The following is a 25,801-nucleotide window of genomic DNA, read 5'->3' as shown; positions in this document are numbered from 1 at the left end:
GTTTTCATAGAATGATATTTCTTCTTTCATTTTATACCTCTTCCATTTTGGTCCACCTTAATTTCGTTGGTCTAGTGTACCCCTTGAGAAAAATGAAAGATATGCAAATTTTGTGTTTTATAATTTCCTTGTTCAGTATATTTCATATGTCATAACCTTTTAAGTGGTCAAATTTCATCAAAGTACAACTCTTCAGCTTTTTATCGATGTATAAATCATGAAGATTGATAATGTCGTTTAGATTTACAGACACTCTAAAAATGTGGTCTCCCAGCTTATTACGTATTCATGTCCGTGAGGTCCATGCATACGCGTACGATAAATGCGAAGGCTTTTCAGGACGTTGCGGTCTGACTGGACCAGGTATTTGTGCAAGCTAACTTTAGTGATAATGTACGTGCAATGCGTACATGTCGACAGTCAGTGGGTCGACCGGGAGCGCATATCCCGCGCAGGCCTGGGCCTGGCCGGGCTAGCTAACGTGTACGCGCGTGTACCAAGCTAGTAGTCTAAGTGCTAGTGCTGAGTGGCGTCTGCTAACTGAGCACAACTCCGTACTTTTACGTCATCAATCGGTTCAGGGGTGTTGGTCACGTAACATTTTTTTTGCAAAAACTGCAACGAGATCCTCCAAAAATGTGATATTTGGGGGAGTTTCTAGAAGCGATAAAAATTGGAACGACACTGAAAACATATTTAAATTGATAATCATGACATATATTTTACATTTCTTTTGCATCTGAAAACATTTTGCACGCATTTGACTAGGTCTTTAAGTTTAACGAAGAAAAGAAATTTAGCACTTTCACTTGACCTTTGACCTTTTGACCTTTGGGCAAGAATCTTCCAAGAGAATCTCTATTGGATATAATAATAATGATAATAACTGACAGTGCTTATATAGCGCATAACACAAAGTGATAATGTCCCTATGCGCTCAAAAAAAAAATGAAAAGATTATACAAAAACATACAATTCCACTTACAGAAAAATCCTGTAGGCATTGCATAGATACAATGTAAGAGGGAAATAGTGAAATTTTGAGGAGTTGGCCTTGACCTTTGACCCATGACCCCTATATTCCCTAGATAATCATTGCCAGTCAGTGCATGCATATGTACTAAGTTCCATGAAGATACCTAGAACCATTTGTGAGATATGGAGAAAAAATTCAAATTTTATCATTTTTACTTCACCTTTGACCTTTGACCTCACATCCCAAAACTATCTCTGGAAAATCTTTATTTGATAGCTCATGTATACACTAAGTTTCAAGGAAATACATTTAGGCATTGCATAGATATGGGGGAAAATGAAATTTTGAGCATTTGACCTTGACCTTTTGACCTTGAGCATGTGTGCTCAAAAGTTGATCGGCACAACTTCACCCACTCATACATATAATGTACATGCCAAGATTAATTAGGATATATATCTCGAATGGTTTTTTTAGTTACGCTGTCCACAAAATTGATTACGGACGGAAGGATGGACGGATGGACAGACAACCTGAAAACATGCCTCCAGTGACACTTTGTGGAGGGGGCATAATAAGAAAATTAACCATGTGAATTTTGACCATTTCAAGTAAAAAAAAAAATATATATATGTATATTTTTTGGCACTATGTGCACACAAATAGGCGCAAATGATGCATGTGCATGCACATGAACACATAAGACTTTGAAATGCTCAATATGGTCTGCAATGAATGCAAAATGATTTCTAGCTCATTTGGAGCATTCTAAAATTTTGATGCTCACATACATGCATGTGAGTGCCATCAGGGCCTTTCTTAGTATTGTACATGTAGAACATCACATGAAATATTGCTCTACCAAATTTCATTGAAAAAAATATGTTAAGAAATGGAGATAGAGACAATAGTGTGATTTCAAATAATGCAATTATAAACAATGTCATACTGACATCATGGTTAAATGATTGAATTGAAACAAAATTACACCATCCTGAGATAATGAGATAAAAGTGACATTGATTAGTTTTAAGTGATAAGACCTTGATCTCTTTTTAGAGATAATCAATAAATAAAATCTGCAAAAAAAGAAAGAAATGATAAGAATAAAAACTAGAACTATCACTGAAGGTGATTGATACTCTCGTTCCAGCAGCTCAGACTCCTATGAAAAAGAACTGAACCAAGGGTTTATCGGGTACAAACACAAAGGACATTTTGCACCTATAGATCTTCTTACATACCAAATTTGACCTTAATAGCTTAAATGCTTCAGTTTGATTAAAAAATAAGTGGTTACCATGGCAATGTGTTTTTTTTTTTTTTCTTTTTTTACTTATACTAACAAAATAGTGTCTTGCATACCTATCCCTATAGATCATACATACTACATTTGACCTTAATTGCTTGAATGCTGTGGACGTGATACGACTCACAAGGTTTTGGTAGAATTGTGGTTAACATGGCAATGCCTTGTCTGGCAAACTTAAAACTCAGGTCTCCACATCTATGCTTCAATGCCATAATGTCTACCAAATTTGATTTCAATTGCTTCAAAACTGTGGAAGTAATTCACTCCACAAAATTTTCAAGAAAATGCAGTTTCCATGACAATATATGCCATGTTGGGTACAAACACAAAGAGTGTCTTGCATAACTACACCTATAGATCATTGTACATACCAAATTTGAAATGAATATTTTTTTTTTTTTTTTTAAATACAGTGGAAGTAGTTCACTCCACAAGGCTTTGGGAAAATTGTGGTAACCATGGCAACGCTGACTCCAACAAACACAAAAAAACATGTCTTGCACATTGTCACCTCAATGTCATCATGTACCCTAACTTTCATCTTATTGAGGGAGTTCGCAGCGCAAGATTTGCAACGGACCGCCTGACCGACCGCCCAACCGACTGCCTGCCCACTAATGTAGAAATATATCAACCACAAATGTAAAATTGGACAGCACCCACAAATATAGAAACGCCCACTAATGTACAAATAATTCACAAACATTGCCCACAAAATGTACCAATGGTAAATTGTTTATTGGCTTTTGGTGAAAGACATGCCTAGCATAAGATACAAGTATGCTGCATACGAGTGTGTGTGTGAAATATGATGGTATTTTATGCAATTGGTATGAAGTCGATAATAGTATGCGTGATTAATGTATTCTCTTTCTTCCCCCACAAGTTTCTGTTCCTGCTTGGGTTCCGTTGGTATACTCACAATTGACTGTACTCCACCAATATTGTGATTAGTATGGTTTTGTATGCACGGGGCAGGAGAGGTGATTCACATTTGAAGTCTCTGTTTGAAGACTGCACTGGAGGTAGCCGAGACTGTTTCTTCATCAAGTTCTTACTTATTAAAGTTATTACCGGGTACTTTAAAATTGTGCAACGTGGAGGAAGATTTTATACACATTTTGTATGTGTTTTATAAAATTCACATTGCTTTGTTAGATGGCCATCAGAAATTTGATTTCCTGAAAAAAGTATAAGGAGAACTTTTGCACGCCTAGAACCTCAAAACTTATTGGAGATCTTTACAGGGAATTTCAATATAAATTTACTTCATAGGGTGGTTTATACTAGGGAGCAGTTATCAAAGTTTTGTTTTGCTGTTGCTAGGATTTGTGTTCAGCACCCCAAAAATAGGGAAATAGCAAAAAAGAAAAAGAAAAAAAGACCTCCTCCGAAATCTTCATGAAAAAAAATTAGAACTTGCCATGTACACGGACTAATAAACAGAAGATACATGTACATGGTATATAAACCACATTCACTTTGGTTTACATAATTTCTACATTTGTGGTTGATGTATGCAATTTTGTTACTGTTTGTTTGGGCACTGTTTGTTTTCTATATTTATGGTTGAAATTTTCTACATTTGTGGTTGATGTATTTCTACATTAGTGGGCGTTTCTACATTTGTGGGTTCAAGAACCCTTCAGCACTCTAAGAGTCAACAGTGTAGCCATATAGGCCTATTGTTAATCTATTACCTCAAAAGTTTTCTCACATTGTTTTTTTTTCAATGATATCTGGGATGTATGGAATTCATGACAAAAGCAACAAAGGGCTTCCACAGAGCTTCAGCATTAACAGAGAAACATGGTACAAATCATATGTTAATGTTACTTCATTTCAGCATGTTAGCCAAAAGCCACTATTTCTCTATACCAAGGGAAATTACAAATGCTGGAATGAGCTAGATGGTCACAAGCAAAGACTTACTTGAATTCTGCAAACTCCAGTTTGCCATCACTATCTTGGTCATAGTATCTGAAAATATAGCGACATCTGAGCTCAGCAGGCAGCCCCCCATGAGGTGCAGATGGTTGCATTGCTGCTAGCCCATTGATGAAGTCCACTGCCTGTAGGTATCCCTGCTTCTTGATATCAAAGGCCCTATCAAAGAGATAAGTTATAGTCATCTGCCATTTATCATGTATCGTATCTTCAATGGGGATGTCATTGGCTTGAATTCCCAAATGTCGTCTAGATTGAGTTCATGGATCATATGACACCACTGAGACCATGGTCTAAAGTTTTGTACATAGATGCAATTGTGATTGACAAATCACAGCTAGTCCTGCATATTATTAGAGTGCTATTTTCCTGATTCATTCCAAAAGTGGTGAATTTCCTCTCTCACAAAGATGAACAAAAATCAGTTCAGGTATGTTAATGTTTATGGCTATTCAGCATTTGTAGCGCAATCAAGAGTATGGTGCTTTACCCTTCCTGCACAAAGTGGTATTTATCTTCCTTGTCCATTATGCATGAACATTATGAAGCCAAGATATGTTACACTAGTCTTGTTTGTTACAATTTTATCATTATTTTCTGCTGCAAGTCGCACAGTATGGTCCTATGCATGTATTTTCATGCTGCTCGTTGAAAGTTACTGTATAAGAGCACAGTCAAAATCTATGTTAGATTAGCCAGAGTCTGTTGAGGCTGATGTTTATATACTTATTTTGGGTTTTTTAGTGGTTGTTTTATTGGAGTCATGGACATGCAAACAGCTGGAGCTACTGACTAGTGAATAATAATGGGCAAGGCTTCATTATGTACCCCCAAGAAATCCAATAAGCACCGGAAAATATTTGTCTTTTCTCCAAAAATTAAAGAAGAATTAAAACCATCAGAGTATCAAAAGTAAAGTGAAAATGCATCCATAATAAGGTAAGCATGTAAAATTAAAAAAAAATGTTCAAGAAAATTCCCAAAATTCATAACTGGAAGGAGTGCAAGGAGTTAGTTGAGTTCTCATATTGTATAGAGTATTGTTCAACTGGGAGAAGCCATTGACAGAAAAAAAAATAATGGAGATTCACAGTGCTTACAAATGCTGTATACTTCTGAACCTAACTTAGATAGATCTAGATCTAAGAGTTAGCATAGCAATGCTTAAACTCTTGATCACATCTTCAGACCCACTCTACAAGTCGTAGGGTGAAGCTCTTGAACTAGTCTGACATCTCCAGTATGAGAGTCCAGACATATTGGCTGAGGGTACACTTCATATTGATATGTACTGTGTACCTAGAGATTGTCCCCTTTTCAATGTGGAATCTTACAAATCTTGTACATTTACCTGAAGCTGTGCTCACATTGTGAGAAAAATACTGCAGATTCATGTATTACCAGATTTTGACCACGAACTCTGCATATGCAGGGGTATCACCATCCAAACTGTCTGGCATTTTACCCTCTTTAGTCTCACTTTAATGCGTCTTCAGTGAGTGGTACAATAAGATGCGCACCCTCCCTGTTTGTATCGACAAACATGTCACATTGAATGTGTTGTAAGAAAATGCATTAACAATTTATTAACATTTAGTGGGGATTTTCAGTCATAGGTAATTTCAGTGTTTTTCCACATTTTACTGTCAGTGGCTCAATATCATGTAAATAGTCCCTGTACTAGGTGTTGCAATACATATTTTGTGTTCTATGCACTGGAACTGTGACATATCGCGCCATTCGAATACACAGCATGTTGACTTTTTTGGTACCTGGGTACCTGCCTGCATACAATAGGACAGGTGGGGTGAGATAAGGGGTGTACTGAGCATGCTCAGTTCAGCTTTTGTGGGTAAAAAAAAAATGTTGGGTAGCATCAATGGTTTAGACCAAGGTTTGAATGATTTAATCAATGGATTATTTAATCTGCTGTTTGGGAAATGCTCATTGGTTTCAATTTCGATCATGGATTAGAAAGTCCATGGTTTCAAGAATCAATGGATTCTTGAAATGCGACACAACCTAGCCGGAGCCTGCAACCCGGCAGTTCGGAAGATTCCTCGGCGCTTTCCAAAATTCCCCGACCCTGTTCCGGGTCAACAACCAATTGCCGCCAAAGATCAGTCGGAGAGGACGTGAAACGTCGCTACTCCAAATTACAAGTAAGTCCAGTTGACCAGATTTAGTAATATAGTTCATGTGATACTTTACCTGGATGACTGAGAACATTCACAGACATATCTTGAACCACTTTGGCAAAGATTGCCTAGATTTGGTGAGGAATTATGAGAAAGTGTTGAGGAAATTAGCCGACTACAGGAATCATCTTCGGTTCAACCTGCGTTGTCTTCATTCGGATGTTACACCGCGGAGCTTATGGATTAAACCATTAGTGAAGGGATACAAAGCGGGAAAAATCATTGCCAAGGCACAGAAAGGATTACTGAATGAAGTGGTCCATCAAACTATCTTCACAATCAACTCGTTGGAAAATAAAGTGAGTAAATTATCAGATGATTTGTGTAACTGATTGCCGACCAATATCTATGAGCAAGTGTCACAGCTCACAGCGCAGTCGCAGCTGTCTCAAAATCGGAAGTCAAAAGAAAGACAACAGTAAAAGTTCACAAGATTGTTTAACTCACAGCGGTCTAGATGTGATACGGACACGGATTGGAGAAAGAAAGGCAAACAACATCTGAAAGAGAGTTCCAAAGATAAATGGGTCAAGAACCTTTCTAGTAGACCCTTAAGCGCAGCGGAAAAGAACATTCTCGGGAAAGGCTTGAACTTCTCGGTGGCACCAGACCGCATACCTTACGCGGAATTCATAACTGTGACTGAGTCAGCAATCAGGAATAACAAACTACAGGCATCGGCAGCAGAGGAATTAAGAACTTGGGTGTCAACTTGTTTAGTGAATGCCAAAACGCCAAACTCCAACCTTTCTCTTTACAGAGAGAGAGGCTGTCAAAACACTAAGCAAGGAGGATAACATCATTATCTTGCCAGCAGACAAAGGCAGATGCACAGTGGTGTTAGACAAGACAGACTACGATGGCAAAGTGAATGAGCTACAGAGCGACACAAAAGACATATGAACTTCTCAAGCGGGATCCCTCAGCTGGCTACAAAAGGAGAGTGATTGACATTCTGCAACAATTACAAAGATCGGAAAAGGCCTTGTACTACAGGTTGTACCCAGGTGATACAGTACCCAAATTCTATGGACTGCCAAAAATTCACAAAGAAAATATACCTCTTCGACCAATTGTGAGTAGCATAGACTCCGTTACTTACAACGTAGCAAAACATCTTGCATACATAATACGATCACTTGTCGGGAATTCTGACCACCACATCATCAACTCCGAAGATTTTGTTGACAAAATCAAGGACATTCGATTGGAGGAGGGAGAGACAATAACATCTTATGACGCAAGTTCTCTATTCATGTGCGTTCCACCCGACGAAGCAGTACAAGTGGTTAGAGAATTTCTAGTGGAGGACACATCATTAAGTGACAGGACGAAGCTCAGCCCGGACCAAGTCTGTTCTTTATTGGAGCTGTGTCTGAATACCACTTACTTTGTGTATGATGGCCGTTTTTACAGACAGTGTCATGGTGGTGCAATGGGCTCGCCAGTGTCCCCAATTGTGGTAAACCTGTTTATGGAACGATTTGAACGCCAGGCTCTACATTCGCACACAGGAATCCCACCAACATGTTGGTTCCGGTACATAGATGATACATGGGTTAAAATCAGGAAAGACCAGCTGGATTCTTTCTTTGACCACATCAATGAGGTGAATAAGTACATCACGTTCACACAAGAGAGAGCGAAGAAGGGAAAACTCGCTTTTCTTGATTGCCTGGTTAGTATTCAGAGTGACGGTACGCTGCACACATCGGTCTACAGGAAAGAAACACATACAGATCAGTACCTTGCCTTTGATTCGCATCACCCCTTGGTCCACAAGCTAGGGGTAATCAAAACCCTTCTCCACCGGGCAGATACCATCTGCTCGGATGAGGACATGAAAATCAAGGAACACAGGCACGTTAAAGAGGCACTTAGTGCATGTGGTTACAGTGGCTGGACATTCGAGAAGGCAGTTCATAAATCCAAACCAAGACACAAGGACAAACTCAACCAGAGCAAGACAACGACAGTGAAGCGGAGGTACGACGCGACGGTTCCCTATGTTTCCGGACTTTCAGAGAAAATCTGTAGAATATTCAGCAAGCATCGTATTCCTGTCTCTTTCAAGCCTTCAAACACATTGAGACAGAAGTTAGTCCATCCTAAGGATAAGACTCCAAAGGACCAACAAAACAACGTGGTCTATGCTATCCAATGCAAGGATGACGAGTGTGAGGAGCTGTACATAGGAGAGACAAAGCAGACCTTAGCCAAACGCATGTACCAGCACAGACGAGCTAGCTTGTCTGGATGTGGAGACTCTGCCGTTTACTCCCATCTGAACAGCAGTAACCACACCTTTGACAACAAGGACGTGGTTATCTTAGATCGCGAGGCACGGCGGTTCGAGAGGGGAGTCAAAGAGTCTATCTACGTTAAAAGGGAGGAGCCATCCCTAAACCGAGGAGGGGGCCTGCGACACAACCCAGCCGGAGCCTACAACCCGGCAGTTCGGAAGATTCCTCGGCGCTTTCCGAAATTCCCCGACCCTGTTCCGGGTCAACAACCAATTGTCGCCAAAGATCAGTCGGCCTGATGAAGCGTCCCAGAGAGGATGTGAAACGTCGCTACTCCAAATTACAAGTAAGTCCAGTTGACCAGATTTAGTAATATAGTTCATTAGATACTTTACCTGGATGACTGAGAACATTCACAGACAAATCAATGGACTAAATCTAGGTGACATTTGGGCACACAGGCCACTATGCCTCAATTCACCTGTCACAGATTCAGCAATTTGAACCTGACAGCAATATGACATTACCTGAAAGTTCCTAAATGCTATTTGGCAGTGAAAAATAAATCATACAAGTTACAGTCAGACAGTGATCCTCAACTTTAAGGTTAGCTACCTTCGAGGACAAGCTCTTGCCCCCTCACTCTTTATGTACCATGGAGTAAACTCCCTCTGTGGCACATTATTCTGAGAGCGCAATGTAGTCCTGCTTTGGGAAAACATCCTGTTTTTCAAATCTATGTAACTTTTATAGATTTTTGTCACCCTTGACATGTAATGAGCAAAGTTGTAGACAAAATGCCTAGCTTTGATTTGATGTAAATTGGATGACAAAATTTTAATCTATGATGATTTTTCTTTCAAAAGAGCAATGAGTAGCTTTATTATTGAAGAGGCATGACTTTTGCACACAAAACATTGACACAAACTGGGAATTTACTTGCAAATCCAGTATAGGGAACACCGCTTGATATTCAGTCACCACATAAAATGCAAGCTACGTGTGACAGGAATGGAACTGCAAGAAACGCTTCCACTGTACTGTGGCACTGGGCGATTTATTGATAGGTTTTGGCAGGTTTGTACGTTTGAGTAGAATATGCGGAGTTGGCACACCGTCGACTGAGTCGGGTGTGTGAACGTGGCACATACAGAGTTAAAGGGATAGTATAGTTTTGGTTGAGATGGGGATTCAGGTTTTAACTTTTTATGAGATAATTAGAAACTACTAAGGAAATATTAAAGAACATAGAATTCTACAAGGAATTTAAAGTTTATTTTATGAACATCAGTTTTGAAATGGCCGAGTTATTAAGAACAAAGAGGTCCTTATAAAGGGTGGGTCCCATCTTTTAATAGGACTTTGTTTTACTTTAGTTTTTGATATCTCAACCATTTCAAAACTTATTTTCATCAAATAAATGCTTGATTCCTCTTAGAATTGTCTTCCCTCTAATATTCTAAATTAGTGATTTCCAATTACCTTGAAATAAAGTTAAAATCTGAGTCCCCACCTCAACCGAAACAATCCCTTTAAGGGGCAGGAGTTTATACTTGAAGCTAGCTAACTTAGAAGTTAAGGATCACCATGTGAATATAAAGTATACAGGAGGGCTATCTTGGTAGGGAACATTTATGAAATTCCATCTCAAGGGTTTGAAATACCAATAAGGGATTTATTGCCTCCTCAAAATAACATTTCAAATCCAGTGGGAAAAATATTTCTGTATATCCCTGATAGCAAAAGTCATCATCTGATATGTTATATGGCAGGGTAAGTCAACATTATTAAATACAATTTAAACTTGAATTTTCTGTGGTAGCCCTTTTCACAGCACACTTTAAAACCGAAAACATTCATGGCATGAAACTTTTGCAAACTGGAGCTGACTGCCTTTTTTTTTTGTAGCATGAAACTTTTGCCAACTGCCACTGACATTCAATGCATTGTGCAGACAAATAAAACCCTTCATGTGCATCTTATTTTCGCAAATCTTGGCTCCTCGCAAAATTCTTGAAAGTTTCATGAAACTGGTACAATAAGAAAATGCTCATCAGAGGAGCAGAAATTTCTATTAGGTGTGCATGGAGCAACTTATGTAAATACATACAATGTATGAAGGGGATTTCTTCATTACAACTCTACAGCATAGGACAACAATCTCATACACAATTCTTTTAGCTACAGGCAACCAATGCTGGCAATTTGGGCATAATTAGATCCCTACCCTCTGCACATTCCATTAGTCAGGCAGCACTATTTTGTACTACCTGCAATTTTCCAATTTCTCTTTCAGGGATACCGTGAATAAGAATATTACATGAATCTATTCTAGATGAAACAAATGCATATCATGTATCAATTTCTCAGTCGTCTTTTTGCTCAAGAAATTGCAAATTTCTGTCCCTTTTTTATTATGAGCAGACTGACATCGATGAACAACAGACCTTTTTTTTTTAGTGCAAGTGATTGACAAATAACCATGCATTGACATAAATAAGCACCTAATTAAACAGTGTTTCAATGGTAGTAGCCATGATAAAAAAATCATGGGCACAGGCCTACATACTCTGGCTGGATTCAAACCAACGATCTCCTGCTTACCAGACAGGCACCATTATATCCACTGGACCACTGAGCTTCTGCCAGACAGCCAATGCTGGTTCTAACTCTACTAGCATGGAACCGGTATTTGATTACTACTAGTAGTATGTGCTAGTTCAACAGAAGGACTTGGAAGATGTGCTCACATTACCCTGGATGGATTTATTATGCGAGAAAAATGGCATCATGTTTAATTTTCTTTATATTTTCTTTATAATGTTGTCCACACATGATGCCATGAGCTCAAGTAGTCTCCTTATCCAGCAGTTTCTACACCTAAACTGTAATAATTCATAACTTTTGCATCAATCGTCCGATTTTCCTCAAACTTTCACTGATGTGTTCTACTAATGTTGCTGCTTTCACTCAATCCACATTTCTCTTTGGGTTTTGGTTTCCTTTAAGCATATCTGGGACACTGAAACAATAGCTCATCAACGGAAAGATGTCAACATCAGCAATTTGTACAAATGGAGGAGACCAAAGTGTGATTGTGGTAACTATCATGGTATTTCTCTTATCTTAGTAACTGGAAAATTTTCGGCAAAGGTTCTCCCCAGGCTTATTAACAACACATGAGAAACAACATTCCCAGAGTCACAATGTGGCTGTCATTGTCAAAGGTAGGAATACCACTGACATGCTGTTCACTACCCATCAAATCCAAGAGAAATGTAAGGTGCAACAAATGCCTATAAATATGCTGCATTTGTTGATTTCACTAAGGCATTTGACAGTGTCAACTGACCAGCATTCTGGAGGATCCTTGAAAAACCATGCTGCCAAATTTGCCCGCATATCATTACGGATAACTCCGTAAGTCTCTCGTCTGGTTTTACTGTACATCCACCTAACCACAACTGCGATTTGAGTAACATTCTCTATTGCTTTCTCTGCTCAAAATGCCCCAATGTGGCTTACATTGGGCTAACCAGCACTAAATTCAGAGCAAGATTCAATATCCACAGGTACACAATTAGACAACATCACACTGGTTTCCCTATAGCTGAACACTTCCATGAAGCAGACCACTCTCTGTGGGACCTCAAGATCTGCCTCTTACATGTAGGAGGTGGATACGAAACAGCAGACGAAGAAAGCGCGCTGAACTACATGCTATAATGTAGAAGCTTTCAGTTTGACTTAATAGAGAACTCTCGTGGCTTGACAAGTACAACTTCTATAAGCAGTAACAATTCAGAAGTATCCAACCCTAAACACTACCATGATAAGGTTATAAGGCCTTATTTTTCTCAACAATCTGTCCAGTACAGCCACCAAGAATTAGACTGCCCATATGCAGTTTTAAGCCTTACACAAATATTAGCCTCCTGCTAACATTTTTCATTTACATGTACATGATTTAAATCAATTTGATCTGCTTGGTTACTTATGCATAATTATGTTGTTGCGACATTAATTGTTATTATTATTATTACATCATAATCAAACAAATTGACAATGCTCCTACTTAGATACCACACACATGTTGCCAGAAACATTCCTATGACTACCACTTGTGTATATATAGAGAATAAAGTCATCTTGTTAATTTTCATAATTATTCTTGTTGACCCTGAAGATGTATGCATGCATCGAAAAGTTGGTTTGAATAAATAGCACTGTTGGACAAAAATGCATTACTACCCAACTTCATCATCTTTTCTATACCTGTGTCTATGTACATGTTTTATATTTTCTTCATCCAAACAGTAATGAATTTCACTAGTGAGTATTTTTTCAGAAGCTTCATATTCCTATTTGGATATTAGGTTAATTCTTTGGCACAGTAAATATACCGGTAATATTGCTATGATCAGATTGTGATATTACAAGTTATATTTTGAATTTGACATTTATCTTGATTATTTTGGGAGGATGCTTTTCTGAGTTGAGATCAAAACAGAAGTTTAAAATTTGTGGTACTTTTATTGAAGTTTCTATGTCTACTCTATGGCTTATTCTCATTTGCCCTGCATGTTCATTTTATGTCTTGTCTTCTGCAACATATTAATGTAGTGATTTTGTTATTTCTATTGTGTTATGTCTGAAAATGTTTCCTTTGTTGTTGTTTAACTTAAATAAAGTGATGATGATAAAAATATACATAATGTATATTGTACACTTATGACTCCAGAAAATGTTGAATTCATACCTGAATAAATTTGGACAGGAGGCTGGTGGGAGTTCGTTCTCACACATGTACTGAGAGAAGATGGAAAGGCTCATTGTTGTACAGGGGGAACACCGTCTGGCAAACTCTGCAAGCAGGTAGCACTGCTCTATTGGCCAAAGAGACATGACAGACATTCAAGGAAACTATGAAGCTGATGAATATCTACTTAACATAAATGCATTATCAAGTATTGTGAACTGTGATTATTATCAAACATTCAGAATTTAGTATAAGACTAAAACAGTAAAATATAAACACGTGGGGACATTGCATACATACTTTGTTGCCCTATTAGTGCCAATACAATTATTGCTTTGAGGAATGGAAAAATAATCCCCCAACTTTTAGCCCATTACTTCCACAGATATCAAGAAACATATTCAAACCCATCTGGACAATTAAGGGCACATTTTGAGCAATAACTAATAACTGTCAAAACATGGAATCTGCATAATCAGAAAGATCACACCATGGTAATGAAAATGTCAAGCAAAGCTGACTTGACAACTTCTTGACACTATATGCATGTCCCTTCACAAGGCTTGTTGACATAATGACGAAATGGCTTATCAGCTAAGCACAAAGGAAGGCAGTGTTAAAGTGCACCAATATTGACCCAGGAAATAAAATTTACATACAATGTACATGTACAGCTAGAATACACACACACACACACACACAAAAAAAAAAAACCCAGCCATAATTCACCATGATAGCCCCTGAAACTTACAATATATCAATAAATCCGATCATATCTCTATACCAATTTGGTACTTGTGCTCCGCACATTTAAGGACGTTTCTCAGTTATGTTCGTGTTCATCCTAGCTGCGCAGGTTGGTCAGTGATGAGCCAAGCTGAGATACTAGTAGATTAAGCTAGAGTGTAGTACGTATGGACATTCGACATCTTTCCACCGCGGCCGCGCTGGGCGGCCTCGCTCGGCCCGCGTGCCGACTGTACGCATTACCGTATTTACGTACTACGCACAGTTCAGCGGTCCGAGCCGCACATTACATGGTCATGGCAGCACAGCACTGATCGATGGAATTGAAGCTTGGACGTGGAACTGAGCTGTTTCCTTTTTCATTCCATATATATCTATTTTGTGACATGCAGTTCATTATCAGTTCGTCAACCTGATCAAGTCGAGTACTACCCAGTCGGGCACTAATAGTCTACGAGACTAGGTGTAAAAAAACAAAACAAAACAAAAAACAAAAATACAAAACATATGGCACACTTTTCAATTTTAAGTTTAACAGCTAAAAACTATCTGAGTATCTCTGTGAAAATCTAAGTTATATCTACAACTGTAAACCTGTCATTAATATTTTTCAATTTTTGTTTACAAAACGCAAGGGCACAAAAGTTATTACCAGACATGTATTTAGCACTTTTACTGTTCAAATACTAATTTTGATTGCTAAATCTTGTGTAACAAAAGGAGGTTCACAGAATTACAATTTTTTTTTTTTTTTTTTTTTTTTTTTGGGGGGGGGGGGGTTGAGGTATATCACCAAAGTCTACAACATACCAACCACTGCAACAACCAACCTACAATCAGCGCTATTAGGCCCCTACATCAATTTTTTTTTTTTTCAGTTTCTTTGGGGGACAGACTGATGTCAACACTCCCATTTCCTTACATTTCTTAATAATAACATAATACTATCATGGGCTGTGCTAGGGAAACAAATAACAAAGACACATATGGACCTTCCTTTCTGAATATTTTCCACCCTATCACTGCATATTTGACAAGTTTCTTTTTTTTTTTCTTTTTTTTTTTTAAATACACAGGGTTTTGAGTGTACAACATGACATTCATGAACCCATCCTATCAGGGTATCCCTGCATTGGGTCCTGACCAGATTTGGGGGTCTTACAATGATTTCTGTTGCACGAAGGCACTGCTAGCACAAAAACGAGCACACGAACCCCCCAGTTTTACAATCGTTCTGCATTAAGTAATCCTTCTTCAACAATTTGATCAAGTTTCATTAAAATGACATGGGTTTAAATGTACAACATGACATCCTTGCACCCCACCTAATCAGGGCACCCAGGATAGGTTTATAACCACATTTTGGGGTCCTAGGATGATTTCTGTCATATGGGAGTGCTGCTAGCACAAAAATGAGCATAGGAACCACCTATTTTTATTGTGTTTCTGCAATAAGTAAGCATTCTTCTACAATTTTGTCAAGTTTCATGAAAATGGCATGGATTTTGAATGTACAGCATGAGATTCCTGAACCCGCCCGATCAAGCCATCCCTGGATAGGTTTATGACCAAATCTTGGGGTCTTACAATGATTTCTGCCACATGGGAGTGCTGCTAGCACAGAAACGAGCACACATACCATTCATTTTAACAACTTTTCTGCATTAAGCAGCCCTTCATCTACAATCTTGTCAAGTTTCAAAAAATGACATGGGTTTTGAATGTACAGAATAAGTTTTTTGAACCTTCTCCTTCAGCCCTACCAAACAGAAAATGTTCCCACAAGGACTTGAGAGATTTTGGTGGTTTCTGCCGTGTGAGGGCGCGGCTTGCTCAAGAATGAGAGTGTAAATGTCAACTTTAAAACTTTTTCCTCATTTTGGGTACCTTTCTCTACAATTCTTGCAAATTTGGAGAAAATAAAGTGGATTTTGAAAGAATTATGGGGATTTAAATTTGCCATTGCAGGTTTTGTTGCCTGCCATGGCCTTGATCCTATAACGCGATCATTTTGGTACTGGACGGCAGAATGTCATATCTATGCATCAAAGTCCCGTAGAAGAAAAACAAGTACACATTGTACACAAACCTGTGGTTTTATTAGCATATTTAGGTGATCCGAGTATCCTCTCGGATCACCTTCTGTATCTGTACTGATTCTTTGTTGGTTCTTCTTCTTCTTCTTATTTCTGGACAAAAGTTGTGTAGAGGTTAGCTCAGAAAGTCCTCTTGCTATCAATTTCAAAATTATACCATATATGTATCATGTCCCAAAGACGACAGATCTATAAGTGTATCACAGTGATCAGTCGACCGTGACGTCACTATGACGTCATTATATGAAAACACATTCTCAATCATATCTCATTAATAGAATGGAATTTTTCAATGAAATTTACGTCACATATAATTATGCACATTCTACTCATATTGAAATATTTGTATGCTCCAGTCGAGCTCAAAATTTTTTTGCACTTGTTTCAGACCATTTGGAGCATTTTTTTAAAAATTGAAAAAATCGGGCGGACGCGTACGCGCGCGCGCATATACGCACGCACAGCTCATATGCAATTGAAATTTCCCGTTTTTTCACTTCGATCGGATGTCTGAAATGTCAAGGAATATTTCTACCAAGTTTCAAGTCAATCCAACTCAATATGACGTCATACGGGCCCGTCAAAGTTGAAATTCCGCACGCGCGTCAATGGCGATAGACAGTGCAACTATGCCAAACCGCCAATTTTAAATCCGATTTTACTCGTCAGGATGGACGGTGACCCCCCATTTTCTTTACATATTCTGAAAGCTGATGAGTTGTACATGTCATTTCATGGGTTGGCGATGCTGACAAAATGATTAAAAGATATCAAATTTCTTAATAAAGTAAAAAAAGTAAATTTTCAAAATGACGTCATCAAATTTCAAGTTCATTCGAGCGTATCTCACTAATCCTTTGCCAATTTCAGTATTTTGTAGCTTATTTAATGTTCTTTCAAAAGTGTAATTAAAAAAATTTGATTGGATGACGTCATCACCTCGTAAAAATGGATTAAAAGTCATCTTGTCAAATTTGACCAGTTTACGTATTATCTCTATGGGAGTGCAGTTTTTCTGGAAATGAAAATTGACATGACTATTTTTATCAAGCACTAGCTCACTTATGCTTCAGTGAATTTCTCCCAGATTTTAATATGATGTAGCTGAGACTTTGCGCTATCGTAACTGTGCTCTTTGTTTTTTCATGCAATGTCGAGATCACGTCAAAAAACTTGGTTGAAATTAAAGCTTATCTTCGATGTATTGAGATATTTCTTTCTTTCTGCAACTTTCTTTGCAATAACTCAAGAAAAACAGCCCCTATCACCCCCATATTTTGCACATGTTTAGCTCATGTCATGTACATTATTTCATAAAATAACAACTACTTGATCGGACACCATCTTGGGTATGTTAACCCGTTGAGGACGGTTTGATTTTGCTACAACACGCATTTCCTATAGACACCTGCCCAAGTATACTCGGGACTCGTCCTCAACAGGTTAAGTAGGGTCAAAGGTCATAAATGTTTCATCCTGTATCTTGGTGAATACATGTCCTATCTTTCCCATATTATGCACACGCAAAGACCATGTTACAAGGATCATTTCACAAAATAACCACTTTTTGCTCAGATGCCATCTTGGCTGTGGAAAGTGGGGTCAATGGTCAAATATACTTCATTCTGTATCTTCGTTATAGTGTATACGGAATTCGGTACCAAAGACTGCAGACCTGACTCCCTTTTCTAAATGAGAATCCAAACATCACACGGCCAATGTCCCTAAACACAGATAAAACCTGTATGGTCATGCCTATATTGGGATCAGAACTCAAATCATTGATTTTCAAAAAGATCGGATCACCTAATTTGTCAGTGTTGACAAATTCCAAGTCTAGTTGGGCTTTGGATGGGTCAAAGTTACTGTTTGAAGAGTTTGAATAAAATGACATGGACTTCACTTTAACTGAGGAACGTCCTCAAGTTCTGCTCTGTAAGCACAGTTATTGATGTATGCCTATTCTAGTTATACACATATGTTTTTGCGAATAATAGCGAGATTCCATGTCGACAAGGTATGCTGATCACGCAAACACATTACATGTCCCTATTGTTCAAGACATGTATTTGGACAAAGATATAAACTGATTGAAAGAATTGGGTGATCGACTAGTCTACTTAAAGTCATTTTTGTTTTTGTATACTCTTTAAATTTACATTTAAACCCAGGGGTCATGCCTAACTTTAAAAAAGAAAAAATTTAACTAGCCAGGTGGACTAGTTAGATTCAATTCTGGCTAATCCGCAAATTTTTGACTAGCCAACAGAAATTTTTGACTAGCCCATCTTGTTTTTTAATCGCATGGCGATTTGTCAATTGTGGGAAGGCCCGGGTATTCTTCAATGATTAAATCACACATAGAGCTTGTGAAGTCAATTGGGGGGGGGGGGGGGAATCTGTACCAGCCCTTGACTTGCAGGAAGATGGAGAAACTCTTTCTGAGACAGAGGGAGATGGAAGGAGGGGACACATGGCATTGGAGGTTGTGCAACTGAATGCCTACTAGACCTGCTTGGAATGAAGTTGGTGGATCCGAGAACATTGGCTTGGGTGCTTTTCTTTTATTTCTAATTATAGGAAAGCCAGAAAAGATATACCAGGTATACATTTAGAGGCCACTACAAATGCAAAGCAAGAGACCCAGGGTCTCACGCTCACCTGAGTATTGCAAGTTTATCTTCCATGCATTAAAAAAAAAAGATGAAAGTGTACAATTTAAGCCCGTATTTGGATCGCTTCCCCTCCCCCCCATGACTCCAAAAGGTGGGGGGGGGGGGGGCACCCCTGGATCTGACATGAACAAAACTTGGAACTACAATCATCAATGTACAAACTCAAGGTATTATCAAACTTCACTCATCACTTCATTTCTAGAGAAGATTTGTTAATATTCCTTAATGGGGGGGGGGGGGGGGGGAGGAGGGAGAGGGAGGACTGGGTCCCCTAGGGGCCCCCAAGGGGAGCATGGTAGCCCAGTTGAACAAATTGAGATCCAAACCCCCTAGGCATGCTACCTGATAAGTTTGGTGAAAATTCATTGAGGAGTTTTCAAGAAGAATATGAACATGTACAATTTAAGTCCCCATCTGGACCCATCCCACCCCTCTCCCCTGGGTCCCAATGGGGACACCCCCAATTTCGCCATGAACAAACTTGAAACAAAAGTCATTGATACATTAACTCATAGTATTAACTAAGACTTCAGTCATCAATGTACTAACTCATAGTATCAATTTAGCTCCATCACTTCTGGTTCTAGAGAAGAAGATTTTTTAACCCATTGAGGACGAGTTCCGAGTATACTCGGGCAGGACGGTGTCTATGGGAAATTTCATTTCATTTCATTTCATTTCATTTCATTTCTTTATTGTCCAAATTATGTATAAAAACATGGCATGGAAATTTGATTTTGTCACACATTCATAGACACATATTGGCAACAGATAAATAGCAAATGATATTACATTACATATAAAACATCAAGTGAATACTCAAAAAATACAGGGAACCAAACATACATCACAACATTGACTGGCATCATGTGTTTAACGTGCAGAGGGGGAAAAATAAATATATTTGTGTACATACACAGAAAACTATGGAAAAATCAATTGCCGCAAAAAGTTGTATAACCACAAATTCTGAAACACCTTACTTTACACAGACCACTCCAAATATCATAATCCATAAATTATAACACATATTGCACATATTCCTTACACCCCCCCCCCCCATACACACAGCTAAAATCCGCTTCGTTTCACTGAATCCCTGACACACCCGATGTGCACAATCAGACAACTATTGCACATTAATCTTAATTCACTTAGAAGTTATTCTATTCAAATAATTGCAAACCATAAAATTCTTGTGTGTTTTTGATAATGCTCAAAATACCCCCCCCCCCCCGCCGTCATACACCAAACCAGCTACAGCTCTCCCTTCACTTTATACAAAAATCAGCGGTTGTTATTACACATCCTGATTGCGTATGGAACAAAGGAGTCTGCGTATCGATTTGTACGACATTTCAGAGACCGTAGTCTTCTGCCTGATCGTAGGAATTCAAAATAATCATGTAGAGGGTGATTCTCGTTTAACATAATACCATCTGCCATATTGGCGATCCGATCTGTACATTCCTTTGTAAGGTCGTAACTTTCCCCAGTGATTTTGCTACGAAAAATTTCGATTTTTTCGATCTACGATTTTGCTTTGAAAATACGTGTTGTAGCAAAATCAGTCCGTCCTCAATGGGTTAAGATTCCTTAATTTTGGAGGTTTGGGCCCCCTGGGGCCCCCTAGGTAGGGCATGGTGCCCATTTGAACAAACTGAGATCCCATCCCCCTAGGGATGCTACCTGCCAAGTTTGGTAAAAATGGTCGACGCACGTCGCATGCCGAACGAAGAGCAATCACAATTGAATAGCTCATTCAAGCCTTCGGCTCAGGTGAGCTAAAAACTTAACAAGAAATGTTGCTATGGCGTCTAATATGTCTCCACAATATTGTATCATTCTCCCATAGTTTTGTAGTACATCTTCACAGTATCAGACAACAGTTTTACATGATTTGTAAAAACCTTTGGAATAATGAACCTTGTCTCCTATTCAGATTAAGGAACTTTCAGCATGATGAACTTCATTTCATTTACAGTTTACAAACCTTCAGAAAAATAAGGCTACAACTGTTAGGATTAACAAACCCTTTTCCATTTTCAGATTAATGAACAAAAAAAAAACAAACAAACAACAAAACACTTGCAGCAGATCTGTTTACTCAACAAAATGAAAGCAATGGATTGACAAATAATTGCAATAGAAAAACTACTCTTCGCACACTTTTCTTTATTTACAACTATGCTGTTTTTTCACAATTTGATTTACATGTGTTTGATGTCTGTTCAGTTTGACCCCATTGTAGGACAAGGTCACAGAAAGAGTTGCTGTTGGAGGAATCACATTTCTTTTTCCCCCTTTTTTTCCTTTTTGCAGGGAGGTGTGATGAAGCTCACAAAAGCGCATGGCACCATGCGGTCCAACAATTTGCTCCAAAAGATCTTTTAGGAGAAGATGGTGCTGTGTACACACAGGGGAGTGAAATAAGCACAATGCTACAGAACTCAATGGATTGGACTTGAAATTTAGCTTTGAGTGAGAGTGATTACCAAACATAGTTTGTGCATAAGTGGTGCAGTGTGCACATGTGCATTTTCTCATTGGGTTTCCTTTTTTGGAGCTTAGTGATTTTTTTTTTTTTGCTTAGTGATGTCTTAGACCTTGGTTGCTGATACATCTGATTTTTTTCCTATGATCAGTGATTGGTCAGACACCGCTAATCATCTTAGATCAGCATCTGATCGGTATCAAATTGGGTGACTGTTACAATCCAGGTATATACTTCATTTTATCTTCGTTCATTCCCATTTTGACCTGTTGAAGCAAAGCAGATTAAACTAAAAATGTCGCTATGGCGACTGGTATGCCTCCGCCATAATGCAGGGTTCTCCCAATAGGTCCATAGTACAATGTCTTGACAATGTGTGATGACAGTTTCACACAACTGGCAAAATATTAAAATAACAGGTTTGTCACAAATGTGTTGAATGTTCACTTTCCTTGAACTACATCATAGGTTTTATTGGATGAATGGCTATACAGTCTAAGAGTGCAGGTATTTGGGGATTTGAGGATTTCTACTTGATTTATGACCTTTTCTTAAGTTTATGCATTGAGCAATTTTAGAGGTATGGAGGAAAAGTATAATTTCAGTATTAAATAGTAAAATTTTAGCATTTTACCTAGCCTTTGACCCTTGACCTTTGACTCCATGACCCTAAAATTCCCATGAGGATCACTGTTAGATAGAACATGCATTGATATATACTAAGTTTCATGATGACACCTTGAGTCATTTTCAAGATATGGAGGAAGTTCAAGTGAAATTTAGCACTTTCACTTGACCTTTCACCTTTTGGCAAAAAACTTTCCAGAGAATCTCTATTGGGTAATGCATGTATATATTTATAAAGTGTCAAGAAAAATCCTGCAGGTATTGTATAAATATGAGGGAAATAGTGAAAATTTTAAGGAGTTGATCTTGACCTTTGAACCATGACCCCCAAATTCCCTAGATAATCACTGCCAATCAGTACATGCATATTAAGCTCCATGAAGATACCTTAAACCATAATTTTTGCAAAATATGGAGGAAAAAAGTAAAATTTTAACATTTTCATCTGAACTTTGACCTCATGACCAAAAACTCTCTCTGGAGAATCTTTATTTGGTAGTACATGTATACACTAAGTTTAAAAAAATACCTTTGGCATTGCATAGATATGGGGGATACAGTAAAATTTTGAGCTTTTGACCTTGAGCGTTTGACCTTTGACCTTGAGCATGTGCACTCAAAAGTAGGCACAACTTCGCCCACTCATTCATGTACATATAGATAGGCCCTATCAAGTTTCATTAGGATACCTGAAATTTTTTTTTTTTAGTTACGCTGTCCACAAAATTGAATACAGACGGAAGGACGGATGGAAGGACGGACGGACGGACAACCCGAAAACATAATGCCTCCGGCGACACGTTGTGGCGGAGGTATAAAAAAGTATAAGCTGAGAATTCAGTTATAGACAGGAATTCTAAAATTCTAAATCTGTGAACCATCCATTTAGTTCACAGCATTAATCACACTTTGCTTCCTTTAGTTGAGACACCCAGTACATTGCACTCTACTACAAAGGAGCAATTATCACTCACCTTCCTTGCCAAACTGGACTGCCTCAAGCATGTGACTGAATGCAGATATCGTACCTGCCTGATGAGTATCACTCTCTCCGTGATCATATGTTAGGTGCAGAAGACTTCTCTCTGTAAGCAGTGACAGAGGATACTCAGTCCCTGGCAAATATTCCAAACACACAAAATATATCTTGACATCAAAACTTGAAACAAAGTCCAATTTAGAAAATGATGTCTTGGGATTTACAGCGTATGAGACTTGCTACAGTACAAGGAGCCAAAAAAGTTGGGAGTGACTTATTCTCTGATAGTGACATAACATTATTTCCTATTTCTCTGCTTAAATTGATAGATAAACAAGATCCATAAAAAAACCCTTTGCAGAGATATCAATAGTTCAAAGGACAAGTCCACCATAAGGGTATTATCAAGAAAAAAAATATGCTTGCAATGCAAAGATAAGGTGAATTAGACATTTCTGGTCAGCTGAAGACTGTGGGAATATGAATAATTAGGTTTCTGAATGCAAAAACCACTCAAAAAAGATGGACAGATGATGTTTTGACACCCTTTTCCTAATACATGAACCTGATCTGACAGTGAAGTTTGGGGGACCAAAATTATGATGTCATGCCGTGAATGTAGCATCACTGTGCTGCAACTATATGGCACTGTGGTTTACACCATGAATTCTGCATGATCCGTACGCAAAGTGCAGTGAGGTGATGAAGTTGTCAAATGTCTTCCTCAGAGAATCAGGTAAATGAACATTGTTCATTAGAATTTTTGTAGATTTGTACTTATTGAATCAGGGTCATCCCATGAGACCAACACCCACCAGCCATAAGGCTCATGACACCGACATTGATAACAGGTCCATGAGTCACACAGCCCACGAGTCACACAACCCATGAGTTCGACACTACACAAAAGTGGCTCACAAGACCGACACTACACACACAAAAAAAAAGGCTCACAAGACCGTCACAATGCAAGCAATGCCCTTGAGACTCACTATGCAAATGAGGCTCACGAGACCGACACTATACAAAAGAGGTTCATGAGACCAACACTAGGCAAAATAGGCTCATGAGACTGACACTAGGCAGAGAAAGCCCGTGAGACAGACAGGATGAAAAGCGCCACCTATATGTCAACTACGTTAGTATGTATCTGTAAAGGGTGTTGCATTGATGACATAAAAGGGGAAAATAACATACTGCTGGGTGCACTTTCGTTACACTGTCGAATGCGAGATTATAAATGGTTTCAATTGTATACTCAAGTTAAGGTACCTTGCGTAGGTCACTCATTTGCACATTTGGTAGCAAGTGGACATGCATATATTATGTTTGAATATACTTCAAATCATTTAAGAAATAATCTTCTAACCTTTTACAGCTATGTAGTAGTCCCTGACAGTTTTAATCATAATTAAGCTGTTCATATACAAAATCATTCCTGCAAAAACAGGCAACACAATACATTGAGTCAGTATGTACATGAGAAAGTGTTCTTTTAATTATTGATTGCCACTGGATTTTGTGAGCGCTTTTTTCTTTTTTGTCATTCATAATCTGATTTGTCAAGCCAATGAAGATTAAACAGACTGCCTGTTGATCATACATCAATAGAAAGCTAACAGCATGAACAATGTCAATATGGCATTTTAGAAACCTGAAGGCTTAATCAGACAGAACCAAAAAGCTGTATTCTTTTTGCTTTCCTTGCTGAGAAACAGCTACAATTTCTGCCCCCTTTTGGATGACGTCAGTCGTTGAATGAAGTACGACTAACAGCCCAGTGGCAAACTGCAAAACAAAGATGATAGCGCACCCTAAGCTCTGCTCTAAACCATCTTTGCTGCGATATACAGTATCTTGCACGGCATGCGTGCATGCACTTGGTGTTTGCGCAGAAATCAACCCAAAGATCAGGCAGCCTTAACCCTAAAAGGGCCGGGGGTTGAATCAACCCCCCTCGACATCTTCCGCGACCATTCTGCCGTGCAAATTTTTTAGACCGCACCGCTCGCTAATGTTTTACTTTCAAGTCTCGCACATCTTATGACAACATTTTTGCGAAAATTGGACATACTGTTACGATGCTGCACGATCTTTTATACATGCTTGTCAGACCGAAAATGGCTCAAAAACGTGATTTCGTGTACAAAGTCTATAGATGCAAATAGCTTTCTCACCTAATTCAAATTATTTTCACATTCAATGGCTGAAATCAATTAAGTTTAGCATAATTATGCTTAAAATAGGCTCTGTAATAAATATGGTGAAAAAAGAAAAAACAAAAGGTCAAAAAAAAGAGAGAAATACATAAGAAATTCATAAAACAATAGAATACATAATAATAATAATAATAATAATAATAATAATAATAATAATAATAATAATAATAATAATATCAATAATAATAATTACAATGATAATAATAATAGTGGCTACTTGTATAGCGCACAGATCCACCTTTCAGTGCTCATGGTGCTTCAAAAATGAAAAGATATACATGCATATCATGTCCAAACATGACAACAAAGAAGAAAATGGCAAACAACAATCAAACGTATACCAAAGAAAAAATACAATAGTTCCAAACATTAATGACAGCAATTATAGTCCTCAGTGTGAGAGGAACAGATACATCTTAAGTTTGGATTTGAATGTCTTTGTAGATGACAGTTACCTTAACTGAATAGGTAACTGATTCCACAATTTTGGTCCCATAACGGAGAAAGCACGATCACCCCATCCATGTTT

General features: G+C 38.3%; 1 protein-coding gene across 1 annotated transcript in view; it reads right to left on the bottom strand.

The window, feature by feature from the left end:
• LOC140227991 (uncharacterized) overlaps positions 1-25,801 on the bottom strand; it is a 207,218-nt gene that overhangs the window by 134,631 nt on the left and 46,786 nt on the right. The window contains exons 4-6 of the mRNA XM_072308389.1: positions 23,049-23,189; positions 13,436-13,562; positions 4,221-4,394 (exon numbers count right to left, since the gene is read on the bottom strand). Coding sequence (XP_072164490.1) covers positions 4,221-4,394; positions 13,436-13,562; positions 23,049-23,189 — 442 coding nt within the window. The remainder of the gene's footprint in view (positions 1-4,220; positions 4,395-13,435; positions 13,563-23,048; positions 23,190-25,801) is intronic.

Source organism: Diadema setosum, chromosome 4, assembly GCF_964275005.1.
Source record: "Diadema setosum chromosome 4, eeDiaSeto1, whole genome shotgun sequence".
Taxonomy (NCBI): domain Eukaryota; kingdom Metazoa; phylum Echinodermata; class Echinoidea; order Diadematoida; family Diadematidae; genus Diadema; species Diadema setosum.
The sequence above is the reverse complement of the archived record's forward strand: the minus strand, read 5'-3'. Positions and strand labels throughout refer to the sequence as shown.